This window comes from Staurois parvus, unplaced genomic scaffold (genome assembly GCF_062004578.1).
Source record: "Staurois parvus isolate SC_StPar_1 unplaced genomic scaffold, SC_StPar_1.0 ptg000237l, whole genome shotgun sequence".
Taxonomy (NCBI): Eukaryota; Metazoa; Chordata; class Amphibia; order Anura; family Ranidae; genus Staurois; species Staurois parvus.
In genome coordinates, this window is record NW_028318033.1 from 5,060,699 (window position 1) to 5,078,602 (window position 17,904).

At 40.7% G+C, this 17,904-nt stretch overlaps 1 protein-coding gene across 2 annotated transcripts in view; it reads left to right on the forward strand.

Annotated features, from left to right (window-relative positions):
* MIPOL1 (mirror-image polydactyly 1) overlaps positions 1-17,904 on the forward strand; it is a 539,082-nt gene that overhangs the window by 446,629 nt on the left and 74,549 nt on the right. For both annotated transcript variants that reach the window (XM_089680250.1, XM_089680252.1), the window contains exon 10: positions 2,232-2,326. In XM_089680250.1, the coding sequence (XP_089536376.1) occupies positions 2,232-2,326 (95 nt within the window). The remainder of the gene's footprint in view (positions 1-2,231; positions 2,327-17,904) is intronic.

Genomic DNA, 17,904 nt, shown 5'->3' on the forward strand with positions numbered 1-17,904 from the left:
TCCTCTATTAAAATGGTCATATCGCTGCGGTTCCGACTTGGTCAGAGCCGCACCGATTTCTAAAGTAGTACATGCACTACTTTTGTTGCGATTGGCATAGACGTTTGTGTCAGATGTCTTGCAAATCGCAACTGAAATCGGCAGGTCACCCGATTTTGAAATCATGCGACTTCACTGTAAGTTGCACGATTTCAAAATCAGCTTCGATGTGACCGGGGGCTTAGTAAATCTTCCTTACGGTGTGTTTTGTGTGATTGGGCCACTTAGTGTTCCCAGAACTGCACTGGATTTGTACCAGAAGCAAACTTTGAAAGTTCATTTTGTTCCCTCGACAATGCATAGATAATTGATAAGCCAAGGATAAAACACAGGATATAGGCATGAATTTACCTGTGAATGATGGGAGGAAACAAATCTTTATAAGTTATAACTGTCCCTTGGCATCTGTCCTCTGCCTAAGGTGCGTGGACAGCTTTGTATTTAAATCTCTGTTCCTATTTAAAACATACACAGTTTAATTTACATTATCAGACTATTGAGGATTCAATTGATTGTTGAGACACTCAAAGCTATTTACTTAGGGAAATGCAGTTGTAAAGTGCAAACCATGTGGTGAAATTGCAGCTGTCTTATAAAAACTGGCTTTGTGAAAGTAAAGCTGGCAGCGGTAAAGAGTGACATATATTCAGACCACACATTATACTCTGTTTTATGATACAAGAGCTGTATTTATGTGCTTTATGGAAATGAATTAAAGAGAACATACTCAATAGGAAATAAACCAAATTTTTCGCTTAATCTCGCCCACATTATGTGATCTATATTTTCGTTATCTATGTAATAACAGTACATGCTGATTGCCACACAATATTCACAAAAAAGGTAAACCGCCCAACCAGGTGCCTTCGTACTAGCCCCCTATTATTCCACAACATGTACTGGTGCGGGTATTGACCGAGCAGACTTGAAGAGAAGATGGTTGTCTTCACATTAATATGTAGAAAGTCCAAAAGCTTTATTGAAGCGATCCATAGATAAAGACCTCACAACCACACAAAGACGGGGCAAAAGTTAACGTGTTTCACGCTAGAAAAGTGCTTAATCGATAAAAACCACACCTCAAAAAGCTGCCATCTAAATAGTGTTATCTATTGCTGATCTGCACAGCTGGACTCAATCAGTAGCTAATGCTTCTATAGTCCAGATGAGAAGATAGAATATATATATATAAAAAATCCCCTCTGGACTATAGAGGTATTAGTATTACTATTTACTGCTAAAGTGTTAGGGCTTGGCTTGAAGAAAAGGTGGCAATCCTAGCCCCGGGCCTGGAAGGAAGGGCTCCAAGCTGGGAGGGAAGGGCCCCAGGACCAGAGGTTCGGGGGGAGGCCTTCATGGTTTTCTGCACAGTGGCCCATAACTATGACAGAGCCTGGCCAGCAAGTGAGTCAGGTGGAAGATGGAGAATTGAAGTTCTGCTGTGTAGCCTGGGGGTGGGGCAGAGAAGGGGGGTTCTGCCTCCAGGCTGGAGAAAGAAGAATGTTGACTGCCCTGTAGTCCACTGGGGAAAGTACAGCCTGCATAGCCTAGAAAAGCCCAGTGGAAGGCCTGAAAGCAGTTCTATCCATAGCTGCAGGACATGGACAGTGTGAGTATCTCTACACCCCCAGGACCTAAAAGGGAGAAGTCTGCTGGATGCAAGTTCCTGGCAAGTCTTCAGTGGACAGTTTATTGCCTATCCAATCCCTTGTCCTGGGATCAGATACGGTAGCCAGGTGGGCTGGTATTTTGTTCACAAAGGGGATCCAGGGCTCTTACAAGTTGTCACACTGCTAAAAATCCACTCATGGGACATTGAATTCCTAGAAAGGGATTACTTTGCTAAAGTCTGTTTTAGTTCTGGCTGGAACGCAGTCAAAAGTCTGTCATTTTGCAGTATTCTAGAAAAGGAAATTGCCCTAATTTTGCTGTTCTTCAGTCAGATTGGGCATCCCATAACCCCTTTTTCCTATCCAAGCCGATATCCCTAATAAATATAAAAAACCAAGCCCATGGACTGTTTGTTGTGTTTGTAAATGCGTGTTGCCTGGCTGTGCAGGAAATAAGGGGGACCCAAAGTCAGCGTCTCTCAAGGCGCTACATATATCTTTCATAAGCATGATGGGCCACATACAGTGTGTTGGATTGTTACACCCATTAAACTAATTTACCTTCATGTTACTTATTGCCAGGTTCCACTGTCCTTTCTTCAGCAAGATGAGGACAAGGTTGTAGAAGACTATAAACGACTGGAAGAAGAGCTTCAGAACCTGCGTGTATACTACAGGTATGGTGCTGTTTCATAAAATATGAGGCCAGTCATGTCTGCATGCATACTTAAAGTGTATCCAAAATGACTAACATCACAAGGACGGAAAGTGATAGGAAATACAAAATTACATGTTTGTCACTGGAACATGAATGAGAATGAAGGAGATATCCCCCAAAGGGACACAGAGAAAAAACACAGAGGTTTTAACCATTTCCTACTCCTCTCCAAAGCTTTAAAAAGTTTTAGCAATTTCTGAATTCGCATAGAAGCCTGGTACCTCACCTACATTGTTCCATTGCCGGATTTGATATCTCGAATCTTGCCTAAGGTGGATACTTTTCTCATTTTCTTGTTTCCTGGAAATGCTGAATATTTTTTTTTGTTTGTTTCTTTCTCTAGCTGTGATGATTGTAACAGGAAATCCTTACTGTACTGTAGCTCTGGGAAATAATTGTCTAATAGATAAAAATGTGCACGTTTTACTATTCGGTATACATCAAATAAAAAAACACTGTTGAGTACCCCCACACACACTCTAATTTTCTCCATAACTGCTAACACTGCTAGCTTAAAATATCACTAAGGGAAAATCTTTTTATTTTGGTTTTGGATAGAGTGGAGAGGGATTAGAACACCTGTCATAATTATATTGCTGTCTGTGTCCCGGTTAGGGAGATTCACCCTATTTGTCCTGGTTACCATTGTCACTGAAAATGAAAGTAAAAGAAAATTGTACAAGGGTTAAAATTTCAGCCACAGCTGCAAATCACAACATTGCAGCCGTGGCATGTGTAAACCCTCAGCTAAAGAGGGGGTGACAGTTGGGCGGGTGCAGTAAAACCTTGTGGTTGTGCTGTAGTTTTACTGCCCCCACCCCACTAGCCTCACATGTGAATGATCCCTAACAGTGAAAACAGTCAGTGTCTCCGATCACCACCACACCAGTCACAGTGTCACAAGACTAGTGTAGCTAGAATCAGTGATCCTGATTGGCGCCACACTAGACCAGTGCAGCCAGCAACAGTTTTCCTGATCAGTGCCCTGATGTTCAGTTCCCACCAGTGCCGCCCAGCAGTGCCACCCACCTGTGCCCATCAGTGCTTAGTAATGCCACCCACCTGTGCCCAGCAGTGCCACTCACCAGTGCCCAGAAGTGCTCCCCATCAGTGCCACCAATCAGTGCTGCCCAGCAGTGCCACCAGTCAGTGCCACCTATCAGTGCCCATCATTGTTGCATGTCAGTGCAGCAGCATCCGTGCTGTCTCATACGTGCCAGCTCCTCAGTGCCGCCTATCAGTTCTGCCTATCCATGCCACCTATCCGTGCCACCTCATCAGTGCCGCCTATCAGTGCTGCCTATCAGTGCAACCTCATCAACGCACATAAGTGAAGGAGAAAAATGATCTGTTTGCAGAATTTTATAATAGAAACAAAGAAAAACTTTAATTTTTTAATTTTTTGCTCTTTTTTTTGTTTATAGCGCAAAAAATAAAACACCCAGCGGCGATTAAATACCACCAAATGAAAGCTCTATTTGTGTAAAAACAATTATTAAAATGTAATATGGGTACAGTGTTGCATGACCACGGAATTGTCATTCAAAGTGCGACAGCGCTGAAAGCTGAAAATTTGCCTGGGCAGGAAGGGGGTATAAATGCCCGGTAGGCAAGTGGTTAAGCCAGCAATAGAGTTTGTTCGCTGCAACACTAGCTCCCAGTGTGTTTCACCAGACCAGTGTAAGCCAGCAGCAATGTTCCTAATCACTGCTACTCAAGTCCCAGTGTCACCAGACCAGTGCAGCCAGCAACAGTGTTTTTGAACACTGCCACACCAGTGTGTTTATTAACCACATTTCTGCCTGATGCCTTGATTGATCCTTTGCCTGTTTTGCTAACCATGTCTCTGCCTGCTGCCTGAACTGATCCATCTGCTTGTCCAACTGACTACAATCCTTTGAGAAATCAGTCCCAGCCATTCCCGTGTGGACAACCACACTCCTGGAACCACAGGATCTCTTTGTTCTTCCTTTCTTCAGTCCCCTGTATTCCTGGCCAGTGAGTATGGCATTCCTGGGGGGCAGCCACGTACTAGTAGGCTAGGCTTGCTTAGCTTATAGGAACAGGGACTGCTATAGGTGACACTACACTAAGCTATATTCCCTGACCACTGCAGGACATTAGTTTTCATACAATTGGTTGTGTGATACACAAGATACAATATCTGGTACCTAATTAGTTCATACTGATATGATATAGCCATACTCAGGAGTAGTAGTGGCATGTGCTTTGCGTTCTAATTTTAATGATGCCCATGCTATGAGTACTGTGCAGTACTGTGCAAAAGTTTTAGGCAGGTGTGAAGAAATGCTGTAAAGTAGGAGTGCTTTCAAAAATATATCTTTTAATTGTTTATTTTTTTTCAGTTTACAAAATGAAAAGGGAGCAAAGAATAGAAAAATCAAATCAATATGTGGTGTGGCTATCCTTTGGCTTCAAACCAGCATCGATTTTTACACTTACACACTTTGTACACTTACACAGTCAGGGAGTTTGTAGGATCAGAGTCAGGTGTATGATTAATCAATTATACCAAGCAGGTACTAATGATCATCGATTTCAGACGTAGGTTGAAACACAGTCATTTAACTGAAACAGAAACTGGGTGAGGAACAACTAAACTCTCCTACTACGGTGAGGTTGTGGAAGACAGTTTCATGTCACAGGTCATACACAATGGCAAGACTGCGCACAGTAGCAAGACTCGGTGTAGTTATGCTGCATCAGCAAGGTCTCTCCCAAGCAAAAATTTCAAAGCAGACTGAGGTTTCAATATGTGCTGTTCAAGCTCTGTTGAGGCCCGTAGGTGCAGTAGTCGGTCAAGGTAACCTAAGGAAGCAGATGAAAGACACATCATGCTTACTCTCCTTTGACATCGGAAGATGTCCAGCAGTGCAATCAACACAGAACTGGCAGAAACCAGTGGGGCCCAGGTACATCCACCTACTGTCCAGAGAAGTCTTGCCAGAAGTTGTCTTCTTTGAAGAATAGGCCCAAAAAGCCATACCTCCAACATGGAAATAAAGCGAAGTAACTCAACTATGCAGGAAAACATAGGAACTAGGGTGCAGAAAAATAGCAGCAGGTGCTCTGGACCAAAATTTGAAATATTTGGCTGTAGCAGGAGGCAGTTTGTTCTCCAAAGGGCTGAGGAGCAGTACAATAATGAGTGTCTGCAGGCAACAGTGAAACATGGCGCAGGTTCCTTGCAAGTTTGGGGCTGCATTTCTGAAAACAGAGTTGGAGATTTAGTCAGGATCAATGATGTCCTCAATGTTCAGAGATACAGACAGATACTTATCCATCATGCCACACCAACAGGGAGGTACTTGATTGGCCCCAAATTTATTCTGCAACAAGACAATGACTCCAAGCATACAGTCAATGCCATTAATAAATATCTTCAGCATAAAGAAGAACAAGGAGTCCTGGAAGTGATGGTTTGGCCCCCACAGAGCCATGATCTCAACATCATTAAGTCTGTCTGGGATTACATGAAGAAACAGAAAGATTTGAGGCAGCCTACATCCCAGAATATCTGTGGTTAGTTCTCCAAGATGTTTGGAACAACTTACCTGTTGAGTTCTTTCAAAAACTGTACGCAAGTGTACCTAGACATGATGCTGTTTTGAAGGCAAAAGGTGGTTATACCAAATATTGATTTGATTTGGATATTTCTCCTGTTCATTTACTTGCCATTTTTAATTGCTAAAAATAAACTATTAACACTTCTATTTCTGAAAGCATTCTTAATTTGCAGCATTTCACCTGCCTAAATCTTTTGCACAGTAGTATATTGTATTTAATTGACAACTTTGTGCAAAAAGATTAATTTTCATTTTATTTCTGCATTTTCCAAACATTTGTTGCAAAACAAAGTCTTCAAAAGACTCACCATGACTCTTAAAAATACCTTGGGGTGTTTGCTCTCCTAAATATGGTAATTTTTGGGTGTTTCCACTGTCCAGTGCTCTAGGTCCTTCAGAAATGTGATTGGTAGTCAGGAAATTAGAGGCATACGTTATGCTCTTAGAAAGTCTGAAGGTTCTCTTTGGAGTTTGGGCCCCCCTATGTGGTTAGGCTTTGAAAAAGTTTCACACATGTGGTATCACCACACTTAGGAGTAGCACAATGTGCTTTGGGATGTAATTCTAAGTCTATGCTTTGTGTTAGTAATATCTTATTAATTGACAACTTTGTGTAAAAAAAAAATAAATACATTTTCATTTTCATTCTGCATGTTGCAAAAACCTGTGGCAAAAAAGTCTCTAAAAGACTCACCATGCCTCTTAGAAAATACCTTGCAGTGTTTCCAAATCTGGACTCAAGAAACATGTTAGCTAGACAGGAAATTGGACAGTAGTCATTTATGCTGCGTAAAAGCCCAACGGTGCTCATTGGGTTTTGGGCCCTCCTATGCATCTAGGCTGTCAAAATGTCTCACACATATCGTATCCCCATACTCTGGAGGCATAGCAAAATGTGTTTTGGGATGTATTGTATGTATGCCTATGCTGTGTGTTTAAAATAACTTGTTAAAATGACAACTTTGTGAAAACATTTATTTAACTACTTAAATTTCCAAACATTTGTGACAAATAATTACAGCTTCAAAAACTCACCATGCATATTAATAAATACCTTGGACTGTTTACTTTCTAAAAAGAGGTCATTTGGGGGGGTATTTGTACTGTCCTGGCATTGGAGGGCCTCAAGAAATTAGATCGGTAGCCAGTATATCATGCCTGATCAATTTTCAAATATATATACCATAGTTTGTAGACACTAAAACTTTCACACAGACTAAATAATATACAACCCCAATTACAAAAAAGTCTGGATGCTGTGTAAAATATATATAAACACAGAATGCAATGATTTGTAAATCTCCTAAACCCATATTTTATTCACAATAGAAAATAAAAACATAGCAAATGTTTAAACTTAGAAAATGTATCATTTTAAGAAAAAAATAAGGTAATTTTGAAATTAATGGAAGCAACACATCTCCAAAAAGTTGGGACAGGGCCATGTTTACCTCAGTGTAGCATCCCCTCTTCTTTTACGAACACTCTGTAAATGTCTGAAAACTGAGGAGACCATTTGCTGTTTTGGGAGAGGAATATTGTCCCATTCTTATTAAATACGTGAATAGGTAGGCGCTACAATACAGTTAATACAGTATACTCTCAACATCTCAACAACACTTAGGATAACAAAGCGTATCTGACCACCTTAAGCAGGGTCAAATTTTTCTGGTGAGTGAGCAATTCACATATTGTCTGCACATGGTGAAAGAGCATATTTTTGGTCTACGGGACTATATCTTCATGGGACTGTCACCGTAATGTTCACTATATATTGTTTTTTTTTTGTCTAGGAACATCATTTGTTAGATGATGTTAAAATTATACTGTATTATCTATTTTTTTGACACACAATTATTGCAGAGCCTACCTATTCACGTATTTAATTGTGTATTTCACTTTTTAGGGGCATCTGCTAACCTCTTTTTGCCTGGCTTAATGCGGGCAACACTTATTATTGTTTGGTTATTTAGTCATTTGGACATCACAATATTTCAATTACTTATATTGTCCCATTCTTGCCAGATAGTATTCTAACTGCTCAACAGTCCTGAGTCTTTTTTGTTGTATTTTTCATTTCAAGATGCATTGAATATTTCAAATTGGTGAAAGGTCTTGACTACAGAGAGACCAGTTAAGCACCCAGACTCTTATACTACAAAACCATGTTGTTGTCATAGATGCAGTATTTGGTTTAGTGTTGTCCTGCTGAAATATGCAAGGCGTTCCCTGAGAAAGATGTTGTCTGGATGGAAGCATATGCTGCTCTAAAAACTGGATATATCCTTCAGCACTGATGTTGCCTTTCCAGATGTGCAAGCTGCCCATTCCATATGCACTAATGCACCTCCATACCATCAGAGATGCAGGATTTTGAACTGAGCACTGATACGCTGATAACAAGCTGGAAGGACCCTCTACGCATTAATCTGGAGGATACAGTGCCCATGGTTGCCAAAAAGAAAGTCAGTTTTCAATTGTTCTGAACACAGAACAGTTTTCCCCTTTACAACAGATTATTTAAAATGAGCTTTGGCCCAGAGAAAACGGTGACACTTCTGGATCATGTTCACATATGGCCTCTTCTTTGCATTATACAGCTTTAACTGGCATTTTTGAATGGCATAACAAACTGTGTTTACAGAAAGTGATTTTTGGAAGTTTTCTGGAGCCCATGCAGTGATGTCCGTCATCGAACCATGCTTGTTTTTTCTTCAGTGCCATCTGTCCAAAGATCATGGAATCCAATATAGTGTTTTGGCCTTTTCCCTTGAGCAAAGAGATTTCCCCAGGTTCTCAAATTCCTTTGATGATATTATGTACTGTAGATGATAATATATTTAGTCTTTGCAATTTTACGTTGAGGAACATTGTTCAGAAATTGACATTTTTTAGACACAGTTTTTCACAAATTGGTGCCCATCTTTACTTCTGAGACACTTTCACATGAAGGGTTAGATCAGGTCTGTCTGTCAGTTTTTCAGGCAGACCTGATTGGACCCTTCATTCACCCCTATGGATTGGTGAATATAAATGATCTTGAGTCTGTTTACACACACCTACCTCCAATCTGATCCAGTCCGCAAAAAAAACAAAACAAAAAGGGATCCATCCTCCTCTATCTAGGCAGATCAAATTGGAGGACAGCCCATAGAGCAGAGCTGGCTCTGTCCATGTCCACTCTTGATAGACTGAGCACATACAGACCTGCCATCATCTGCTCTGTTCTGATCACCAGGGTATGAGCAGACAGATCCCCTGCTGCTGAAATCAGAGTCCGTCCCTAGTGAAAGGGGCTTGACTCTCTAAGATGCTCTTTTTATACCCAATATTGTTACTGACCTGTTGCCAATTAACCTAATTAGTTGCAAAATATTCTTCCAGCTCTTCCTTCTTAGTACCACTTGCTTTTCCAGCTTTTTGTTGCCCTATCTCTACTTTTTTTGAGATGTGTTACTGCCATACATTTCAGAATTACCTTATTTTTTTTCTTAAAATGGTACATTTTCTCAGTTTAAATATTTGATATGAATTTTATTTGATATTGTGAATAAAATATGGGTTTATAAGATTTGCAGATCATTCTATTCTGTTTTTATGTAGATTTTACACAGCATCCTGACTTTTTTGGAATTGGAATTGTACACTGATTTGGGTTATTTTTTACCAAACAAATGTAGCAGAATGCATTTTGGCCTAAATGTATGGAGAAAGATTATTTATTTGCAAAATTCTGTAACAAAAACTTAAAAAAAAACTTTTTTACAAATGTTTGCTCTTTTTTCCTTTATATGGAAAAATAAAAAACAGTGGTAATTAAATACCACCAAAAGAAAGCTCTATCTGTCTCAAAAAATATATAAAACTTATATGGGTACAGTGTTTCATGGCTGAGTAGTTGTCATTCAAAGTGTAACAGTGCTGAAAAATGGCCTAGGCTGGAAGGAGGTGAAACAGTCCAGTCTTGACGTGGTTAAGTGCTTAGTAGTAAAATAAGAATGTTCTAAAATAAAATATAAATGTTTTAAAATAAAAATGGCAACAATTTCCCTTTTAAGATGTGAAAAAATTAGCAAAAATGGCTGATTACAGTTAAGCTGTGGCAGTGTTGACGTGGCTGCTTGGCTGTATTCCATAAATCCCAAAAGAAAGTTATTTCAGCATTCAGTGCATTTTTCCCACAAGGGCCACTGGCTTCCCCCACCCACCTCATAACAGGAAACAAAAAAGGTGCCCATTAAAAAAATTTAAAAAAAATCCCAGAGATGGGCATTTATCCAAATTGAGAAGCCGCGGCCTGTGACAGATAGGTCAAATGGAGTTCACATAGCTGCACCTATGGTAAGAATTAGGCAGTACCTTTTCAATAGGTCTCTTTTATTACTCATAATACTGTGAATGAGTATATATATCTTTTTCTATATAACTGTAACTTGCCTGTCCAGTTTATCCTGTTTTTTGGATTTACATGCATCTCCAAGTATACAGCAGTTCCTCTTCCTTTGTAGCCAGTTAATTCCCTTTTTTATTTTGTGCCATTTTTATAAGTAATATCTATATGTCTGCTACATTAATATGAAATGTACTTGTCCCAAGCAGATGTGAAGCTTTCTGATTGGATGGCAGACTGTAAAGTTCTGAAAGACAGCCATGATGCTATGGACTTGCACAGGATATTAAAGTGTATAAAACCTAACAATGAACTTCTCTTTTCTCTCTTTTGGTCTGTTAAATATACCACTGAAAGCATTCTGGTATATTTTGCTGTCAGAGATCAAGCTTGCAATCTGCAAATATTTCAGGCAGTGTTACCAGGATTTCCAAATTCACCTATGCGAACTATAGAATACCTTCCCCTGTGTTATGTACATGAGAAGAGGGGGAGAGGTTCTGTAGTCCTGTCCTAGGGTGACAAAGCTGCTTCTCTAGCTGCGAAAGGAAGTGACCATCCAGAATTGGCCAGCAGCAGGTCATTTTTAATAAGGAAGAATAGGCCTTACTGGTCAAAGACCAAGTTTTTTTTTTTACCATTGGGATCAGAGGGTACCGAGAATGTGAGTGATAAAATGTGAGCTGGTTTAGATGCACATCGTTTTTGCAATTAGCTTTCTTTAATTCTTTCAAATGACGCAGCACTGTGCTGTGAACAAAAGGCAGCTAAAAGAACAGATGGTTAGCAGCAAGCAAAGGCTAAACCCAAAAATTGCCTTGTCAACATTAAAATAAATAACATTGTACCCTCAAAAGAAATGAAACCTGAAAACAATGGACTTTGCAGCAAAAAAAAACAAAACGAAAAAATGGTTTGCTTTTGTTGAGATAGAAACTAAAATGACTCAAAACATGAAAAGTGGCAAAGATGGCGTTTGCCCAAGAGCTTGCAACCAAACATTTTACAGAAAGTAGTTCTAATAAGGACTTTGGGACTTAACTGTGAATATCAGGCAATTTCCCCTATAAGTGGCCCTACTGCATCTGCTGGCCATGGTTCAAAGGCCATACAATAAATTTGGGTTTAAAAAAATAACCACAGCAATTTCAGACAAAAATATACTGAGATCCCTGAATGTTTACCAACAAGTAGGTATCACAGAGATGCATCTTCAAGGTGTAAGATATTTAATTTAGCAAATATCTGATTTTGAAATTAGGTTACAATTTAACAGTTTCTGATTTTACAGATTCCTAAGTATGTTATGTAATCCCCTTTCAACATGCTAGTCTTTGTCTTGCTGGTACAGCAACTAATAGTTCAAAAAGTCCCTGCATTTTGAATTGTAGGTTGTACACAGAACTGTAATAAGGGGCTCCCCAGACACAATCTGTGGAGGAAAGGTCTGCCTCTATGTGAGCCTGCTCTCTGTTTGTGCATTGCTATATATGTTCCATAGCTGGGAAGCTCAGATAGTGTAAATTTTGGGACCACACGTTTCAGAATTGCCTTGACGTGGCGTTGTGGCTTCTATATGTATTTGCAAATGTATACAACTAAAACCTCTGTTTTTCAGCCTGAGTAGTTGAGACAGGTGAGTTAAGTTGTTTTTTTTCTGGCTATGTTGAAAGTATGCTGAGGTCCCTCTTTTTACTGTTTTGTACATTACCTTACTCATGTGCCACTTTCCCATTATGCTAATTATAAACAGGTCAAAGTTGTTTCATATTGTCTTATTCCATGAAAGTCAAAGTGAATGCATACATTCTATCTCCACCCAACATACCATACTCCTCAGACATTCTTTACCCCTAAGGGCTTGCTCACTGGTATTACAATAGGATCAGTGTACTTCTGATTGTCTAGTGCTGGCACGTCGTGGCACTGACCAATCAGAAGTGCTCTAAGCGGTCCTGAAAGCCCCGCAGAATGAAGAGGGGAAAAATGCAATGATTTTAAATTCTGGACCACTACAGCGGCTGCATGGACTCTGATACCACATCACCCACAGGAAATAAATACAGCAAAGCGAGGAATGGGGGAGGTAGGGAGGGTGAAGGGTGTGTGTTCAACTTCTTAGATCTTTCCGAGAGGGCGAACTAAGACGTTTTAAAGCAAAGTTCTAATTCAAGACTGTAGTTATTTGGGAAAAAAGAACAACAAAGCAACACTCCATAGAAGTCAAGTTTAATAAGTAAACTGTCTTCCAACACAGCCCCTGCCCTGGGCCATGCCTATAATGGGTGTGGCCAAGGGCAGGGACTGTGTTGAAGCCACTTCTGAAACTTCACAGTTTGGCTTCTATGGAGTACAGCTTTATTCTTCTTTTTCACAAGTTGGCTGAGCTGGATGGGCTCTTACAGACCAGCACCCAAGTAGTGGAGCACCTGAGAAGCTACAATATTTACAGCAGTGCAGTTTCTTTTATTTGAACCTTTGCAGTTATGTATTCTTACATTTCTGGTTTGTGTCTTTAACTTTAAGCAAATTTACAGCTAAGAAAGAGGACTTATGAGAGAGAAAAACTTAACTTTTCCAAGTCCGAGGCATAATGTCTCTTATTTCAGATTGAGGTTTCTTTGGTTGCTTATGTAAATATCACACTCTATTGTAACTGGCTTCTTTGAGTAACTTTACAATTTTGTTAATCAGTATATTAAGGAATTATGGGCAGCACAGTTGCTAAGTGCCTTGCAGTACTAGGGTGGTCGGTTCAAAACCCAGCCATGGCACCACCTGCCTGGAGTTTGCATGTTCTCTCTGTGCCTGCGTGGGTTTTCTCCAGCTACTCCAGTTTCCTCCAACACTCCAAAGACATGCTGGTAGGTTAATTGGATCCTGTCTAAATTGGCACTAGTATGTGTATGTGTGAATGTAAGTTAGGGACCTTGGATTGTACGCCCCTTGAGGGTTAGGGACTGATGTGAATGTACATTATATATGAAAAGCGCTATATATATATGTATATAATATATATATATTTTCAGTGTTACATTACTATGCATGAGTAGTCACTTTAAATATAGAAACTTGGAATGTTAATGGATTTAATAGTTATGTTAAAGATCAAGGACTGTGGCATTCAAAATCATTAATGGTTAATATTGCCCTTTTCCAGGAGACTCATTTCTCTGGTCAATAAAGTTCTAAATAACAAATGTCGTCGTAGCTGCATTCATTAGGGGTAGGTAGGAAAGAAGGGGTGGTATTGCTATATTATGTAATAAATTACTCCTGCTTATGCTTATGCCACAAATACTAGTCACCAATATTTTTTGTTTTGTTTTCCTGTTACTACCAAAGCTGGGTAAAATGGCTGGTGGTTACTTATCTTAAGGCAGAGCTTAAGATTCTAAAATTGTATCCAAAATAAATAACCCTGAGGTTTCACAAGTAAAAAAATGCAGCTTTAGCTGCAATGCTTACTCTTTTTAGCGCTCTGCCATCCATTCAGCTGCCAGTCTTCTCTAGTGTTGAATGTCACATTGTCATTCAGCCCACATCCTGTGAGGCCAGGGCAACATGGACTTACCCTTGGAAGTTGTGACACCACATCTATTTGGACTTACAGTATATTACTGCAGAGAGAGGCAATGACATCATAACAAAATTGGCCCAAAAATTGCCTGCTGGTTTTAAGGTGTGTATACATAAAGGGGAATTTTTAATAAATGTGTGAGAGAGGAAGGATGGGGAGGGGGTGGTCTTAAAAAGTGGAGATGTGCTTAACCGTGTTCTGCCAAACAAAACACAAAAGAAGACCCGGAGATGGGAACACATTTCCAATTTGTAGAATTTTTGTGGAGCGTTTTACGAGCTCTGGAATAGGATTATACATCCTTTTGCATGGCCAATCAAGCTTTGCAATGATTAGCTATTTTTGCATTCCTTTCAAAACCTTCTGTAGAAACATGTAATATTCTTCCATTAATATGCTTAGATCATGTCTTTGTGGCCAAGAAAAGTTGGATATTTTGAAGAATTAGCTCACATTGTGTAGATGTATCATGCAAATCTTTTGCACGTGCCAAAGATTATAGATAGGTTTATCAAGAAATAGGAACAATATGTTATTACCAATTTGGAATCAGTAAACAATTCCCTAACATTTAAGGATGCCTTTGCTATAGGTAGCATAATATAATTTACTCTTTCTTATGTTTAACAACTTAATGTTAAACCTTTCCATTGTGTTCAAAGCAAAGCAGGCTTAGTGCCAGTTTGCTTCTTTGTGGTTAATGTGTAGCATGTATTTTTTTTTTAAACAACACAACACCTACAACTTAAGGGTCCTTAAAGAGATCCTCTCCTTGTGCTCCATGTAGGCAGCCTATGTAAGTCTATGGGAATGCAGTGGCTGCATGGACACAACCGCTTCTTCTAACTTGAGAGGCATGCAGGTGAGCCGCCCTGAATGCATACTGCCTCACCAGCATCCACATGCCTGTGAGGAGGAGTGGCTGTGTCTGTGCAGTCAATGCATCCCCATAGACAAGTGGTCTCCAAACTGCGGCTCAAGGGCCAGATGTGGCCCTTTGCTTGCCTTTTCTAGTCCTTGGAGCATAATGCTCCTCACTGTCAGCAACAGTGGGACAAAATTGCTGTTACTGACCCCAGTGATGGGGCATTATTCCTCCCACTGGCCCCATTGATGGCACATTATTCCTCCCACTGACACCAATGATGAGGCAATATTCCTTCCATTGACACCAATGATGGGGAACTTTTTCTTCCATTGATACAGCATTACCCCCCCTAATACCAACGATGGGGCGGTGTTTACTCCCACTGATGCAGGACATTTTCTTCTCCCACTGGCCACAGTCCGCCTCCCCCCTCCAAACGTTTGAAGCACAATAAACTGGCCTTTTGTTTAGAAAGTTTGGAGACCCTGCCATAGACTTACATTTGCTGCCTGCATGCAGCACCTGGCGTCTCAAGCCGCATAACAAAAAGGGCCTATTCACAGTGTACAGGCCTCAGCTCCTATGTGAATGAGGCCTAAATAGCATGCAAAAAATGTTAGATGCACATTAAAACTTATGGAAAGATTGTTTTTTTTAAGTGAATGATCTGGCAACAGGGTCTTTTGGAAGCTGAACTTCAAGCAAATAGCCAATATTCCCATGTAAGAAAGAAAGTTTAAAAAGTAAAATATATATAAAAAGTAAATGATTTACTAAAGGCAAATAGACTGTGCACTATGCAAAGTGCAGTTGCTCCAAGGCTTATTAAATGATGTAAAGCTTCACTTTGCAAAGAATACCCAATCATGTGCAAGCAAAATAAAAAAAAAAAAAACATTTTTGCTTGCACATGATTGGATGATGAAATCAGCAAAGCTTCCCCTCATTACTAAGCTCTGGAGCAATTGCATTTGCAAAGTGCACATTTTATTTGCCTTTAGTAAATCCAAACTGTGCACTGGACTGAAAGAAGAGAAGGGATCCTGAGGGGTACTTAGTCTGATAATTGCTCCAGATGCAGATTAACTGGACTTAATACGTTCTACTTTTGGTGTTTTCTTTCTTGCACACCCAGTCCCTTTGGCCACCAATGCTTAATGCAGAACTTTACCCATAACAGCTTGATAAAAAATAATGTTCTTTAGCAAGAACATACATTCCACATTAAAAATGATCCTATCAAAATTAGTGTGTGCTGTAAATTGCCTCCAGTATTGCTCCTGTTTCTTCTTGCTGGAGTCAGCCATTTTATTGAAGCAGAGAACCCCTGAGCAGCAGTACATCTTTAGTCTGTTAGCAGTTTGGCCTCCCAATTATGGGCACAGTGTCTAAAAAAGAGAGCAACTGAGCATGTGCAGATCAGGGTGAGACGCTATGTTACTGGATTTTAACCACTTGCCTACCAGGCACTTATACCCCCTTATTTACCAGGCCAATTTTCAGCTTTCAGTGCTGCCGCACTTTGATTGACAATTGCGCGGTCATGCAACATTGTAGCCATATGAAATTTTGATCATTTTTTTCTCACAAATAGAGCTTTCTTTTGGTTGTATTTAATCGCCACTGGGCGCTTTACTTTTTGCGCTATAAACAAAAAAAGTGCACAAAATTTGAAAAAAAAAAAGTTTCTTTGTTTCTATTATAAAATTTTTCAAACAGGTAATTTTTCTCCTTCACTGATGTGCGTTGATGAGGCAGCACTGATGGGCATTGATAGGCGGCACTGATGGGCACTGATAGGCAGCACTAAAGGGCACTGATAGGCAGTACTAATGAGGTGACACGGATAGGCGGCACTGACAGGCAGCACTAATGAGGTGTCATGGATAGGCGGCACTAATATGCAGCACTGATAGGCGGCACTGATAGGTGACACTGATGATGGGTACTGATAGACGGCACTGACTGGCATCACTGCTGGGCACTGACTGGCGGCACTGACTGGCACAACCGCTGGGCACTGACTGGTGGCACTGACTGGCAGCACTGCTGGGCTGCACTGGTGGGTGGGCACAGGGGGGTGGCACTGGTGGGCACAGGTGGGTGGGCACAGGTGGGTGGCACTGCTGGGCACAGGTAGGTGGCACTTCTGGGCACAGGTGTGTGACACTGCAGAGTGGCACAGGTGGGTGCATTGCTGGGCACAGGTGGGTGCACTGCTGGGCACAGGTGGGTGATCTGCTGGGCACAGGTGGGCGGAGCTAGTGGGCGCACTGCTGGGCACCGATCATCAGGGCACTGATCATCACGGTGCCGATCCCCGCTCTGACAACTGCCGGTTCTCGGCAGTACTTTCCTCTTGATCTGACAGCGTGAGGAAAGTGCAGCCGAGAACCGGCAATTGCATTTCCCTGTGATCAGCGTGTCATTGGACACCGTTGATCACGTGGTAAAAGGCCGCTGTGATTGGCCTTTTGCCACATCACGTGATCAGCTGTGTCCGTAGGACACAGCGATCACGGAGATCGCCGGGTGCGCGCCCCCTGGGGCGCGCAGGAGAGTGCGTTCTGGGAGGACGTCATATGACGTCCACGCAGAACTGGCCGGCCGCAGTGCAGCCGTCATTCGGCTATCTGCGGTCGGCAACTAGTTAAACAGTTTAGGCACTTAGCTTTAATGTTTTGCAACCCACAAAAGGGGCCAGCATGAAGTGATCTAGCAGGACCTAATTTTCTGACTAAAGTTCTACTTTAAAACTACCTACTTCCAGACGCAAACACCTGACGGAGGTGCAACAAACAATCATAAATTATCTGAAGTAAGCAAACAAGCATGGACTGAATTCTGATTGACTGCTATGGGTTATGAAATGTTTGTGTGATCACTGCTCTTTTCATCACTTTACTGCACATATCCAATATAGTTTTATGTATAATTATACTTGTTTTTACTTATTATAGGCTTTTTCTGCTTTAGATAGATGCCATGTCTAGAAAAGCCACATTCCTTCTATCATGAATTGTGCAATCTAAGCGGATGTTAAGAGTTGTTAATGAGTTCACTTCCAAGTTGTAAGATAAGAATAGATATGTAATGGGTTGGCAAGAGCGGT